Below are 15,367 nucleotides of genomic sequence, written 5' to 3'. Positions count from 1 at the left end.
TTTTATTTGACAAACATTATCCAATCATGGAGTAACTAGACTTAAAAGATTTGTCTCCTAATTTACTGACAAGCTGTGTAATTAGTTTTTATTTTCATCTATATTTAATGCCCCATGCATGTGCCGCAAGATTCGACGTGATGGAAAATCTTGAAAAGTTTTAAGTTTTTGGGGTGAAATAAACAATGCCTAAAATTCTACTCTGTAAAAGTCTCAATCTAAAATAAAAAGATGAATAACCTAGAAAATATAACTGATACACTTACGTCATCAGTAACGAATCCAAAAAAAAAGACACCTGCAAACAGACCATAGGCATGAGTTCACAAATTACAGGTGCAGAGCTCTAATAAATTTACAACTGCAAATAGGAGATAGGCGAATAAAGAAAAATGAAAAATCAACCTTGTCGCAGGATAGATTGAACTAAATCCACAGTGGATGGATGAGCTCAGAATTGACGAACAGATAGTAGAGCATGTTACTAAAATAACCAGAACTGAACACACGGTAGAATGGGGGAAAAACAAAAATTAAAATTAAACATTGGAGAGGATAGATCTGACCGATCTAGACCAGTAGCAGATGCTGATATGACATGGATGGTGAGATCTGGTGACGAGCAGCACAGAGAGAAATTTGAGATTTGTGAGAGAGAGATGGCGAGAGGCAGAGTAGAGGGAAAAGATGAAAAACGGTATCGATATTTTTCGATCGTATTCGAGACCGAATTCATTTAGAGGAGTTCAGATCTGTCCGTATTCGAGTCTGAATATTCAACATCTGATACCGTATCTATATCAAATCATATCTTATTCGAGATAGTTGACATTATCCGTATTTAAATCTGAATCTGACAAAAAAAATATAAAAACAAATATGATATCAATGATATCCGTCAGTATCCGATCCGTTTTTATCCCTAAGAGGGAGAGAGACAAAGAGATCATGAGAGGAGAGAGAGCCGAGGGAAAGAGACAGCTTTTGTAGTATATGGGAATGGGAATGGAGCAGAGAAGAAAGCCAAAGCTGGAATCAAACATGCAGCCAATAGTCTGGGAATCGGAGTCTGGAAAGAGATGGGCGAACTACACGGTTTAACCGGCACGAATCTCCAAGAGTTACCTGTCGCGGGATAGTTGCAGGATAGTGTATGCGGCCGCAAACCGTCGTGGCAAAACCGGGTTGGATCGACCTCTGCTACTATATCGCCCTCAAGTCCTCAAGTAAGTATATAAGCGCGTCCCCCCCTGAGCCCTGAAATTGCACCCTCGACCACACCGGTGCAAGTTCGACGAACCGCTCCGCTCCAGACGCCCTTACTCGAGATACCACCAATGGCCGACCGAGCAGAGGCCGCCGCTGCTGCAGGAGACCGCGAGCGTCTCCAGAACATCTTCCTCGACGCGGCGCGCGTGCTGATGCTCTTCGGCGCCGTCGCCACCGTCGGAACCACCTCCGCCGACCCCATGGAGGCGTTCGTTGGCCTTCTCCTTTGGATGCTCGGCGTGTGCCTCCTGTCCCTGGTGCCAGCGGCAGGACGTTTCCCGCGTGCTGCACTGGCCGCCGCCGCCATGGCCATCACCATCCTGAAGCACTTGTTCGCCCTACAGAACTAGCTCGACCCCGTGCCCTGTAGTTGCGGATGGTGCAGCTGAGGTACTCATGGCTCTTGATTATATATTATATATGCTTTGCCTAGTGAATAAGGAGGATCGACTTTCTTGCTAATTGCTATGGGTTTTCCGCTTTTCTGTTTCTTTGCTGTAGTTTGTTTTAGAGAGTCTGCTGCTGAGTTTACTCTCGAACAGAGTCTCTGTTTATCTTCTTCCTCTGTTTCCGAGGAAATGTTGTATAGTACGTAATTGTAGTGTTGGTCATGTTAGAAGCTGTGTTCTTCTCTAAAGTCTTCTGTTCTGTATGCTATGCTTGGCTGTTCCCCGTGCTGTGTTGCGTGGAAGGTGGCCGTGGCGATGTCCTCTTGGCCCGTAGGCGCGGCCGTGTGGGCGATGGCGGTTTATCCGTTTTCACCATGGAAATATAGCCGTTTTCTCTTGCCTTGTTTGAAGTTTCATCATCCGTGAACGTCGGTGAACACCTCCAAGCAAGTTTTCCGATAAGCGCATGGAACGAGGCGGCGCCGATGTGGTCCTCACCGTCAAGGACCTGGTCGGCGTTACCTGACATCCGGCGTGTCCACGTGTGCAGATAATAAAGGTTTAATGTAAATAAGCATAATTAATCAGCTCTTCAAGATGTCTGTAATAAGGGCATACACAATCTAGACATATGTTGTCGGTGATAACTAACTTATATACTATAGATTATTTAACTGTCTGTAAATTATTTAATCTACTTCCTCCGTCCCCAAAAAAAGTGACGTTTTTTACCTTTTCAGATATTGTGTTTGTCCGTTCGTCTTATTCAAGAGTTTTCTATAAATTATAAAATAAACAAATAATTATTAAAATACACTTAATGATAAAATAAGTCATAATAAAAAAATGATATTTAGACAAAAAATTTAAATAAGACAAATGGTCAAACAAGATGTAAGTTAAAAACAACACTCTTTTTTGGGGACGGAGGGAGTACACACGTAACCATAATAGATGTGAATAAGATTTTTGTATATTATTTTATTTACAAAATGGATCATACATAAATAAGATGAATACAATACTTGTTAGAACCATCAATATAGGCCTTGTTTAGTTCAAAAAAATTTGTAAATTTTTTAAAATTCTCCGTCACATCGAATCTTGCAGCACATGCACGAAACATTAAATATAGATAAAAGAAATAACTAATTACACAGTTTAACTGTAATTTACGAGACAAATCTTTTGAGTCTAGTTAGTTTATAATTGATAATATTTATTAAATACAAATGAATGTGTTAGAGCAACTCCAACATACATGCTATCCATGTTATGTAGGCTATTTTTACATTTTTAAAGTACAAACTGAAGTCCAACAGATGTGCTATCTGGTTTGCTAAAATAGCAAGTTTGCTATCCCTAAGTTCTCGCTTGTTATATATAGCATGCCGTCCTCACTAGCTATCATATACAAAGGCTGTTGTGAAACTCTATGCTTTGAGTGAGTTTTTTATTTTACACAATAGCTAAATCTTTTAGTTTAGAATATATTTTTACCTAGTCTCTTGGAGATGCTCTTACAGTGTCAATTTTGCTAAATTTTTTTGAACTAAACAAGACCATAATAGGATCTTAAAACGGTTACAAAAGTACCTTGGTACCTCCGATACAGGTACTTTTATTTTTTTTCTATTTTCTAGCTAACTAATTTCAGAACACTATTTACTAAACAATTTGTATTATAGAGAGTATTTTGGTAACTAAGGTTATGGCTTCACCGAGCATCTCTAATAGTTTTGTATTTGGGGTTTGCATTCTTGTAATTTGCTAAAATTATAAAAATGAGGTATCTAACAGTTTTGCATTTGTGTTCTGCAATTTGGGCAACTTGGCAATTGAGTGAGAAAACTTGGCTTAAATGCAAGGTCACGGGCCGCTTGGGAAACGCCGATTGAACGCTCCTCCCGTGCATAGGGGACTCTTCGCGTGTGGTAATGCACCTTAGAGATCGATGACGACCTGCAGTCTAAGGCAGCAGGACGAAGGACTGAAGGACTCTATGGCAGGAAGCCTTCAATGACGACCTACAGTGTCTCGGATACAGGTACCAGGAAACGGCGGCGACCTGGATGCTTGCGAACTGGCGTCGCGGCGATAAGAAAATGTCGCGAAGAAGAAACGTGCGCGACCAAAAGCGCGGAACCAGATACGATACGGAAGAAAAATCACGGCAAATACGGTTAGGTTCACAATTTTGACTTTTGCAAAATTAATTATGCTAAACATTTAAAGATGGTCATTTTTTTTTTCCACTGGCCATACTCTAACCCCCTCCGCTCCTCGCATGTGAACTCCAGGCTGCCGAAGGAGAATGAGGAGGGCCACAGGCAGACCTCGAATTCGAATATGATTGTTGTTACGGGCAGAGGATGTGGATGGTCGGACCGCCGCGTCGAGATCCCCGTCTCGTACCGGACGGGGTGGAGGGCCGGGCTGCCATCAGGTCTCCGTGCCAGAGGCAGACACTAGCGCCGAGGCCTCTGTTTCTCCATCATGTGTGGTTTCTCTCCGGCCATGATGCTGGCTGCTCTATTCACTTGGTTAAAAATATTATTTGCTAATTTATTATAAAAGAGAAATATTACTAAATAACTGATAAATAACTGATAGATTCAGTAAATAAGCTCAAACGTGCGCGGTGGCTCCAATTCAACGAACCGCGCTGCTCCGTTTGAGCCCTTGCAGGCTGCAGATCATGGAGAGGAGGCGTGCCCTTATCCGTATTCGTATCCATAGGTACCCGACCGTATTCTTTCTTCCCAACCTCTGGTGATCGGTCTTGTTTAGTTCTCATTTTTTTAAGATTATCCGTTACATCGAATTTTGCGACACATGCAATAAGCATTAAATTTAGATAAAAAAGATAACTAATTTTACAGTTTACATATAATTTGTGAGACGAATCTTTTGAACCTAGTTAATCTATAATTAAATAATAATTACCAAATAAATCTGAAAATGCTACAGTAGTGAAATCTAGATTTTTTCGCGAACAAGGCCGAAAGCGGGGATTTTGGTCTTGGTCTGTGGGTCACGCTGGCAAGGCGAAACACAGAGGTATGAAGAGAACCAAGCAGACTCGTAGGGACTGCTTAGTTGTATTCCAAAACTTGTTCTGTCAAAATTAAGATATGACTACAAAATTAAAAATTAGCACACTAATCTGGCATTGTTTATGATAAAAATCTTGACAAGTCACAAGGAACTTTTTTAATACCTAAGGAAAAAAAGTTGTTCAATTCCTTGTCTTGACACTCACACTCAACCAAATACTTTTTTTTTTTGCTGAACTAAGTAAGCTCATAGTTCCCACAAATGAGCGTCCACATTTTTTATTGCGCTAGAAAAAAAATCAACTCTTAATTCGCTCTTAAGACCCAGGCCGCATGTCAAATGGAGCGTGACGCGAGCGCTCTCTCCTACAGTATATAAAGGGGGCGCACCTTGGCGGTAGCAAGCAAAGGGTGCAAGCAGTGCAATACGCACATGAGAAAACAAAAGCTCCCCGCGCCGCCCGAGCAGAAGGCGGCGCCGTCGTCGGTGACCGCGAGGCTCTCTTCCTCGACGCCGCGCGCGTGCTGATGCTACTCGATCGGCGCGGTAGCCACCGTCGGAGTCGGGATCGGAACCCCCTCCGCTGAACCCATATGCAGGCGTTCCTCGGCCATCTCCTTTGGCTGCTCGGCGTGAGAGCCTGCTATGGCCCTGGTGGTAGTGCCAGCGGCAGGACGTTTCCCGCGACCGCGAGGCGTACTGGCCCACTCTGCCGTCGCCATCGCCGCCCTGAAGCACCTGTTCACTCTGTGGAACTAGCTCGACCACGGAGTTGCATATGCTGCAGGCGTGCAGCTGGCCAGCTGGCCAGCTGGAGAGCTGGGGGCTGGGGCTCTCTTTGTTGACGTTTGAGCATTTCATTTTTCTCCGTTTGGTGTGTTGGCCCGGCCGTAGCGGAAGAAGGCTGCGTACGCTCTGAAGCCGCCTATGCTTGGTATGCTGTCCGGAATAAGCTAAGCAAACAGATTTATCTTTCCTCCAGTCAGGTGGCATCTTTATGTCAGCCATCAGTCTGCTATGCCGTTTGATCGATCCTCCAGTTGCAGTTTGCAAACAGAGATTTCTTAAATGCATGGGCAATATATATGGGACTTAATAGCAAAGATTGGTTCATACATCGCTGAACGGACGGCACGCTCAAGTAACCATTTAGCAGACGGTATGATATTTTCAGCCATAACTTTTCTGCTATTGTGCCTGTGCTCTGATGATAAACGGCGAACGGGGCCGAGCAGAAAAACCGGCCGTCCCCATTTCGGCATGTTGCCTTGCCTCCCCGCTTGTTGGGTCTGCATCGTTGTTTCTTGTTCGCTCGCCGCATCTACCTTGCCTGCATCTCCATTGCCGTCGGCCGCTCCGCACACCTCCTCGTCTCTCTTCGCCAAGCGTGTGAAGTGGGAACCTGAGGAAGAAGCCCCTCCAGTGTCACTGCAGTCCACATCCTCACCTCCGAGGAGATCCACTGCGTTCGGTTTGAAAGTCATGGAATTCCTGTGTTGACAAGGTTGTCAATACATAGAATTTACTGTGAATGAACCATTAGGTTTGAAAGCCAAAAGAATGTATCCCCTCTTCTCATATAATTAATGTCGGCAACTCTTGCTACAAGGCTATTCCACTCTAGCATCTTATTTCCTAGTACTAATGCCCTTCTAAACAAAACATTATTAAGAGGCACTATACTAAAAGCGTGTGCAATCGTAGCATTCTTTTGGCGAACTATAAAGAGTTGGACGCTACTTTGGTATTTAGCAGTAAAAACTTACCTTTCTACCTCGAATGAGCCCATGAGTTGAGGTATATGACTAAGGCCCCGTTTGAACCCTCTAGATTTTGAGAATATGGACAGAAAAAATCCTATAATTCTAGATTCTCATCCAAACGGGTTAGATAGATTTTTGAAAATAAAATTGTTGAGATTCTTTTTATCTGGATTCTTAAAATCCCTTGGGATCGAAGGGGCACCTAACTTAGGCCTTGTTTAGTTCACCCCCAAATCTAAAAACTTTTCAAGATTTTCTGTCACATCGAATCTTGTAGGACATGCAGGAAACATTGAATATAGATAATAAATAAATAATTACACAGTTTGCTGTAATTTGCAAGACGATTTTTTTGAGTCTAGTTAGCTTATAATCGGACAATAATTACCAAACACAAACGAAAATACTGTGTCAAAATAAAAACTTTTTGGATCTAAATCAGGCTTTATCCCACAAAACAAACATGTCGGTTTCGTGACGCCTTGCGTTGCAAGTATCTTTTCAAATTTGCTTCCTCAACGGCTCAACGCAACACCACAGGAAAAAAAAGAAGCATCATCCGCATATAGACGAGTGGCTGCACTTTTTTGGCGGCTGCTACAGCCGTTCCTTGTCAGCAGCACCTTGTGCTAGTAGTACGTACCTTGCAGCAGCGATGTGAGTAGTGCAGCCGAGCAAGCTAAGCACTATCCATTAGAGGCCTTGTTTAGTTCCTCCTCAAAACTCAAAAATTTTCAAAATTCTCTGTCACATCGAATCTTTGGACATATACATAGAGCATTAAATATAGACAAAAGCAAAAACTAACTACACAGTTTGTCTGTAATTTGCGAGACGAATCTTTTAAGCCTAGTAAGAGCATCTCCAATGGTTTGTCAAATTGCATTTGTCAAATCTTGTGTTTTGGCAAGTGGCTAAAACAAATGGCAAGTGAAATAATCTTGTATCTCCAATGGTTTGTCATTTGGACTTGGTAAAATAGAAAAGAAGGCCCACATCCTCCAACCGTTCAACTGTCGTGACTCTCGTGGCCGCCGTGCGTCGCTGCTTCATCGCGGCGATCTCCATCTGCTGGCCACCGTTGTCATAAACGGAGGCCGCGCGGACGACGACGAAGGACGGCCGCGCGTACGACGACGGATGGAGGCCGCGCGGACGAGGGACGGAGAACAGCCACGCAGACGACGATAGATGGAGGCCGCACAGACGATGACGGACGACGGCCGCACGTATGATGATGGATGGAGACCGCGCGGACGACGACGGACGGAGACTGCACGGACGACGATAGAGGACGGCCGCGCGGACGACGGAGGCAAGAGGACGGGGCGGCAATGACCACCACAGCGCGAGGGACTGACCGACGCCGCGACGAACTCGATCAGCGACGCGAGGGACTCTGGATAGCAACTCCTCAAATTTGCGCGTGGAGCGCCTCTGGATAGCAACTCCTCAAAATTTGGCAAGTCCTTTAGCAAACCATTGGAGAATCAAATTTGTAGTTTTTGCCAAATAAACAAGGATAGCAAGTGCAAATGACAAACCATTGGAGATGCTCTTTGGACAATATTTGTCACATGCAAACGAAAGTGCTACAGTGGCCATTTTTCAAAAAAAAATTGAACTAAACAAGACCAGAGTATTGAGGTCTTGTTTAGTTCGTGATTTTTTTTTGTTTTAGTTATTGTAGCATTTTGTTTGTATTTAATAATTATTGTTCAATCATGAACTAACTAGATTTAAAAAATTCGTCTCGCAAATTACAGACAAACTGTGTAATTAGTTTTTATTTTTCTTAATATTTAATGCTTTATGGATGAGTCCAAAGTTTTAATATGACGAAGAATTTTGAAAAAAAAACTAAACCTAGCCTGATTTGTTGCTCCTCGTACTACGATACTAGGGTTCGAAATGTTTTGAGAGCAGTGTCCTCCAGCATTCTTTTATTTGCTGCGTACATAATCGGTGCGGATTTTGGTGCGTAAAAAGACGGGGCAATATAGCGGATTGTTCTTCGGTCAAACTTTGTCTTTGACTCTGTCATAAGAAAACGCCTAGGCCTTGTTTAGTTCTCCAAAAGTTTTGCAAAATTTTTCAGATTCCCCGTCACATCGAATCTTTAGACGTATGCATGGAATATTAAATATAGATAAAAATAAAAACTAATTGCACAGTTTAGTCGGAATTGACGAGACGAATCTTTTGAGCCTAGTTAGTCCATGATTGAACAATATTTGTCAAATACAAACGAAATTGCTACAGTGCTCATTTTGCCAAAAATTTTGGAACTAAACAAGGCCCTAGATCTCGTCAATGGCGGTTGGATATATATATATTATGCCACACGTTGCGTTTTTGACCGAAGAAACTCTATCCTTCCTGTGCAAGCAACATGTACGTGCTGTGCCGGCTACGTACTCTATATATATACACGCACAAACATATACCCAAAACCCCTGTCTACGCGCCTGAGAACCAGCTGTTCTCACTATCCTGAAATAAGGACGACTCGACGCTGCAGGTTTTCCGATCAGCACATGGAGCGAGTCGGCGGCGCCGATGCGGTCCTCACCTTCACGGGCCTGGCCGCCGTAACCCTGACGTCCGGCGTGTCCGCTTACAGAGCCGCAGCTGCACGGGACGTCGGCTCCGCGGCGTTCGTGGGCGCCAGCTACACCACGCTGCTGCTTCTCTTCCGCACCCTCCGCGCCTACGAGCGGTTGCCGGCGCCGCCCGCCGGCGCCGGGGCGGCCGACGACGTCGACGACGGCGGCCGCGTCGATAATGGAAGGAGGCGTCGGCTAAAACGCGAGGTCTGGGCGCTTTGCACGCTGCTCACCGTGATGTTCGCATGGAAGGTGGCCGCGGCGATGCCCTCCTGGCCCGTCGCCGCCGTCGTGTGGGCGATGGCGGTGGTCACCGCGGTTGGCGGTTTTCTTGCCTTGTTTCGTCATCCGTGACGTTGGTGAACGTAAAGCGATGGATCGACACCGCCATGGATGATGTAAGTGACCGATGAGTTCTGTGTATATATATATGCTTGAAACTCCGTGTGGTAATAAGAGATCAAGTTACCTTACCCCTCATCTTTTTTTTTTCCGGCTTACATTATTGATCACATTTTTACAGCTATATAGCAAGCCCTAACATCATATACTCAATAATAAGCAGCTGTGGCGATATTTACTTTCTTGCAGGTTAACGGGTAAGTGTTATGATTATTTGGCCATTTTGGTGTGCAAGAGAGAGCTTGTAATTTTTAATTTATTACAGCAAAAACCATGCCTGTTCTTTCAAAGAAAACGCACTAATAAAGTGGATAAATCCTGCAGGGTCACAAAAAGGTTCATAGAGGGTTTCAGACGAGGCAGAGGCCGATCATCGACCTTAAAGAATTATTCAGTCATCGTTTGTCACGGCGTGTTTACTTGGGATGTTATATCATAATAACTCAAGGTCTCAAGCCTATAGTAAGATGTGGGTAGTGGGGTGGATTGCATGGTTTATCTTGTGTAAAATAATAAAGCTAGACGAGTGAATCGTCTGACTTAGACCATTTATTGTAATCTTATATGTGTATTGTATATATTTTTTGTAAGTGTTTCAATAATAAGTATGAATTGGGTCTGATACACTGTCCCAGAATCACTGACGATTCAAAAACCACACACTGACAATTCTTGAACCGGCATACAAAGCGGCAGTGATGAGAGGGCTCAACACTCCCGGTTCTAAAACCGATAATGATAAGGTTTTCAGAAAACCCAAAAATAAGATTAAAAAGGTTGAAAATAGCAATTTTTTAATACTAGGAAAGACCCCACCATCTACCCAGACAATCAATTGAAATTCTAATTTCTAATACAAGTCACGAGATTTTTTGCGCACTTCACAGTTTGCAGCACTTGAACCCAGGACCTTAGCCTTCGCGTGTTCAGCCCCTAACCACTCTACTTGTAAGACACTTGTGTGCATTTGGGATATCCGTTCTCCCCACTCTATGTTCATCTGATTTTGAAATGAGTATTTAAAACTCTAAATAAATTTAAATAAAATAGTTATCAACTACAAAGTTTTATAAATTTTTGAGATCTACATCTTTGATTTTGGTAATTGCTCCATCCGAGGTCACTTGAAAATCTTATCACCTATGACAAAACTCACACCTAATTTTTCTTAGATAGATGATTGAAAATGAAAAGGTTTTCAGCTACAAAGTTGCATAACATTTTGAGATCTTTTAGTTGTTTTTCCATCCGAGGTCGTTTATAAAATTCAAATTTTAAATGTGAGATTTCAAACATAATTTTTGTTAGATAGATTATTTCAAATAAAAAAGTTGTCACCTACAAGGTTGCATAACTTTTTTTTTAAAAAAAAAAAGAGGCGAAGCCTCTGCTTTTAAAAAGCATAGCATACAGAGTTTGAACAGGTTGCATAACTTTTCAAGATCTACAACTTTTATTTTAACCGCTTCTTCATCCAAGATCTTTAGCTACCATTACAGACTCACTTATGACTATAAATTCATATGAATTCCTTTGATATTAACTTCTATAAACAAAAATTTTGGTGAACCTCCGGTGATGGCAGTGGACACCTCCTCAGCCATGACCAACCGTTGCCAGCCTATCTTGGTTCCCTAACACAAAACCTCTACAAAACAGAATCTCCATTCCCTGTTCTACTTTTCAATATAAAGGGCTATTGCACATTCCGAACATATCTTTAGGATCAAATATGAACCACTTAGCTATTAGGAGCAAAATGGCTATTAGGCGCAAAATGGTCCAAGTTGTTTTTCATGCATTAGACGACTATAGACCCTTCATGATGTCGCTTTGCTCTCGCAGCAGGCTCTATAGTAATGCCATGTGGTACCCCTATCATCCCTCATATTTGAGGCTCAAATCGAGAACTACTTTAATGGTGTTGGCAAACTCTCTAAGGTCGCGTTAACAGAAATGCATCCCCTCCAATATCGACGTGTATCCTCTATGTCCTCAGTTTGTCAACCCACCAAGTGTTCGTGACGTCTTGCCTTGACTTGCATGTCCAACCTCAACCTTGACTTCAGTTAACTTTGTCTTTTTTTAGTCTTCATCTGTCTCACATGTGCTCTTGCTCGTCGCCATGCCAAATGCTAAGCATCCTCTTAGTCTGTGTCCTTCAGCCTCTTGGTCCCTTATAGTCAAGTTTTTATGTTCGGTCTTCACTGTTCATGGTCCATTAACTAAAACCCCTCGTTTGACCTTCTCTAATGACGTCAACCATCTAAGTATATCACCTTCATATTCACAAACTAACAAATGTGTTGCACAAAACACAAATTCGATACCCTAGTTAGTCCAAATCACGCTAGAACCAACCCAAGCAAAGCTTAATCATCCTGCCACAGCCATGATATATAGTCACTCAGCTCACCATGGATGACATAGGAACATATCCATCGTATGTTCTCAAGATAAACATTTTTATTAATTTTCCTTGTAATATTTCTAAGTATAGGAAAAACATAGATTGATAACTTTGACATTTATATTAAGAAGCGCTCATTTTTAGTTTCACCCCATCTCATGAAATTCTTAGGACCGGCACTATAGGAAAATCATGTGAACCAATATTTCAGAGTCATGTGCTGTTGCCCTAGATTGGAATGGGGACTCAAAGCGTTTCCCCTCACTGTAGCAATGCTAGCTGCAATGCAGTGGCGGAGCCAGGATTTGAAACTTGGGTATTCCTACTTTCATAAAGTCGAATCCATAGGCTTAAAATATAGCTAATTGCACTACAAGTCAGCAACTTTAAACCAAAATTTGCTTTCTAGAATATAGATTTCTAATTGAAATGCCAGTTTTTTACATGTTTTGAGCTCAAAAGTGCGAAAATACTATATATTACTAGTATAATGCCCGTGCTAACGCTACGGTTTTTTATAGGAAATGCTTTTAAAAAAAACCAATTTGTTTCAACAGAGTTTGTCGTTTACACTATTTTTATATCTCCAGACATATTTACATCCTCCCTAACTATTTTATATAAATAAATCGTCCATGCATCCATACTTTAAAAAATTATACAAGCCATATATAATTTCAAGCAAGTCATTATTTTATTCACATGATTAAAAAAACAAGAGCACATTAGAAAACAAGATTTCGTCTTCAAATCGGTAAGCAAATGAATACAATTCAGACTTCCCAGTCTCAGGAGTCAAGGGACCTCATGGTCACCATTCCTCTATTCCTTGGATTATTGCATTCAGCGTCAACTATATTTGATTCGTCCATTAAGGCTATATCATGCTAGATCCTAGATACACAAATTGTGGTGGTACTTACCGCAACACGGGATCCCTTAACAGCTTGAGCCCCGCTTCCTACTTTGATATCATAGTACCTAGTCCGAAATTTGATAAGTACTTTGCAGATTCAGGCAATAGAAAAGCATGCTTTATCTTTTTAGTGAAACAAGGATCAGCAAAATGCCTGATCTCTGAATAAAGATTTTATGTCAGTGAAACGACCTATTTTGAACTCTGATTCATACCCATGCTAATACATGAGACACTAAAAACAGAACCAAATTTCTCCCAAAATGACAGCAACACAAACTAAATCAGATGAAGCGCTTACTTGTTGAGGCCATTGGGCAGGGTGGTGAATTCGCTGTCAGGTATCTTGGACGCCCTGAGCTGCACGTTTAATCAACAAACCACACAAAAACAAAGCACAGACATCTCAACCCAACTTCACAGGATCAATGGACCCTGACACAATCCTGATAAATGGTCTAAAGAAGGGCTGCTCAGGATCGGGCGTGCGTCCTTGCGTACCGCCCCACAGGCCACCGCTTAGGGTGAGCACCGTGGCGGTGACCCGAACGCAACCACGACTTCAAGGCAGCGACTGAAGGTCCCAGCCGTCGAGGCGCTCGTTGCCGCCGGTTGTACGCTCGGTGGTCGTGCAAGAACGCCTAACGGAGCCCGGCGTCATCACGCACGAAGCCGCAGTTGAACAGCGGGGGTTCCTCCTGGCGCGGGCGTCGGCGTCGTATAGCCGGCGGCTAGGGCAGACGATGATTATGGGCGGGGGTCATTTGATTAGAATCAGGCGTGGGTGAGGGAGAGTGGGAAGCCTCATCAAACTTTTAATGTCAGCCGTTGTATCTGTAGTAGATAGGCTAAGAGTCGTTGATTTTGAAGGAAGGAATAGGTTTGGAGAAGTTTTCAATTATAAGTAGAGATAGCATTATACCTTTATATATATAAGTATATATACATATTTACATAAAAGTGTACCAAAATAGTTGGGTATTCCCAGGAGAATACCCCTAAATCCGCCCATGTACACAGCCCAAAGGCAAACGGAATTACGGAACACAGCACTGCGGTCACCAAACCGAGTCCGACAATCCGAACGTCCGAGACCACGAGTCCGAGACTCCATTGCACGATTCGATTCGTAAAGAAGCTTCTCCAGCCAGGGTAATAAAAGGAGGCGGCGCCCTCCGCTTCTCTCCACCAAACCAAAGCCTTCAGCAAACGAACGCAAGGTTAAGACACCAAAACCCACGACACAAACACCGTCTGCCGCTGCGCCCGTGTAAACCAAAGGAAATCATGGCGATCCACAAGCTTGCTCGGGCACTGGCGATCTTGTGCCTCGCCGTCGTGCTGCTTCTCCTGCCGTGCGCGGCTCGCCCCATCTCCGAAACGAGCACCATCGACGGCAGCCGGAGCAAGCACCTGCCACTTCGGGGATCGATGCTGCGCGGTCCGGAGAGCGTCGCCTTCGACGGCGCCGGCGCTGGTCCTTACAGCGGCGTCTCCGACGGCCGCGTCCTCAAGTGGAACGGGTTCGCGCGCGGCTGGTCGACCTACGCGTACAGCCCGGGCTATGACGCCGAGGCCTGCACCGCGTCCAGGGCTCGCCCAGCGGAGCTCACCGAGAGCAAGTGCGGCCGCCCGCTGGGCCTGCGGTTCCATCGCCGGTCGGGCAACCTTTACATCGCGGACGCGTACAAGGGGCTGATGCGCGTCGGCCCGGGCGGCGGCGAGGCGACGGTGCTGGCCGCGGAGGTCGACGGCGTGCCGCTTCGCTTCACCAACGGCGTCGACGTCGACCAGGTCACCGGGGACGTGTTCTTTACGGATAGCAGCATGAACTACCCGCGGTCGCAGCACGAGAGGGTGACGGCCACCGGGGACTCGTCCGGCCGCCTCATGAAGTACGACCCCAAGACGGGCCAAGTCACCGTGCTGCAGGCCGGCATCACGTACCCCAATGGCCTCGCCATTAGCGCCGACAGGACACACCTCGTGGTGGCGCTCACCGGGCCGTGCAAGCTGATGAGATACTGGATCAAGGGTCCCAAGGCGGGCACGTCTGAGCACCTCGCCGACTTGCCGGGCTACCCTGACAATGTGAGGTTCGACGGCAGAGGCGGGTTTTGGGTGGCGCTGCACAGGGAGAAGATGGAGCTGCCCTTTGGTCCGGACAGCCACCTGCTCGCGGTCAGGGTCGGAGCCGACGGGCAGGTGGTCCAGGTGATGAGAGGGCCCAAGAGCGTGAGGCCGACGGAGGTGGTGGAGAGGGAAGGCGGCAAGCTGTACATGGGCTCCGTAGAACTACCATATGTCGCCGTTGTTAGGGAATACTAGATTACTAGTTACTTCGATTTGTAATTGTGTTTTTTGTTTGGAATTTTATATAGGTCGTGCTATGTTTTAAGGCATAATGTTTAAATTTTTTTAATTCTAACCTTGCTGAAGTTGGGTAAAAAAAAGTAAAAAGCACGTGGCATCCTTGAATCAGGCAGAAAAATTCGAGTGAGGAAAAACTTTGAATCATATTTGAAGCATATCTGTCCAAAGCTTACGAATACACA

At 44.4% G+C, this 15,367-nt stretch overlaps 3 protein-coding genes across 5 annotated transcripts; all 3 read left to right on the top strand.

The window, feature by feature from the left end:
* Positions 1,293–1,890, top strand: LOC110430741. Its single transcript, XM_021448628.1, has one exon. It carries the CDS (start codon positions 1,338–1,340, stop codon positions 1,617–1,619), a length of 282 nt encoding a protein of 93 aa, XP_021304303.1. The 5' UTR covers positions 1,293–1,337; the 3' UTR covers positions 1,620–1,890.
* Positions 8,952–10,096, top strand: LOC8083199. 3 transcript variants are annotated; one of them, XR_002448881.1, is made up of 3 exons: positions 8,952–9,482; positions 9,608–9,683; positions 9,811–10,096. XR_002448881.1 is itself a non-coding variant. In XM_021450471.1 (2 exons), exon 1 carries the CDS (start codon positions 9,016–9,018, stop codon positions 9,436–9,438), a length of 423 nt encoding a protein of 140 aa, XP_021306146.1. In that variant the 5' UTR covers positions 8,952–9,015; the 3' UTR covers positions 9,439–9,482; positions 9,811–10,096. The 3 variants fall into 3 exon arrangements, 2 of the variants coding, with proteins under 2 accessions (XP_021306146.1, XP_021306145.1); XM_021450471.1 differs by lacking the exon at positions 9,608–9,683; XM_021450470.1 differs by having other exon boundaries at positions 9,608–10,096.
* Positions 14,100–15,140, top strand: LOC8061604 (protein STRICTOSIDINE SYNTHASE-LIKE 10). Its single transcript, XM_002438796.1, has one exon. It carries the CDS (start codon positions 14,100–14,102, stop codon positions 15,138–15,140), a length of 1,041 nt encoding a protein of 346 aa, XP_002438841.1.

The sequence above is a fragment of the Sorghum bicolor genome, chromosome 10 (assembly GCF_000003195.3).
Source record: "Sorghum bicolor cultivar BTx623 chromosome 10, Sorghum_bicolor_NCBIv3, whole genome shotgun sequence".
Lineage (NCBI taxonomy): Eukaryota > Viridiplantae > Streptophyta > Magnoliopsida > Poales > Poaceae > Sorghum > Sorghum bicolor.
This window is presented reverse-complemented; position numbering and strand designations above follow the sequence as displayed.

Excerpts from the sequence above, each read along its gene's own strand:
- LOC8061604 (XM_002438796.1), top strand. The coding sequence starts at position 14,100 with ATGGCGATCCACAAGCTTGCTCGGGCACTGGCGATCTTGTGCCTCGCC.
- LOC110430741 (XM_021448628.1), top strand. The coding sequence starts at position 1,338 with ATGGCCGACCGAGCAGAGGCCGCCGCTGCTGCAGGAGACCGCGAGCGT.
- LOC8083199 (XM_021450471.1), top strand. The coding sequence starts at position 9,016 with ATGGAGCGAGTCGGCGGCGCCGATGCGGTCCTCACCTTCACGGGCCTG.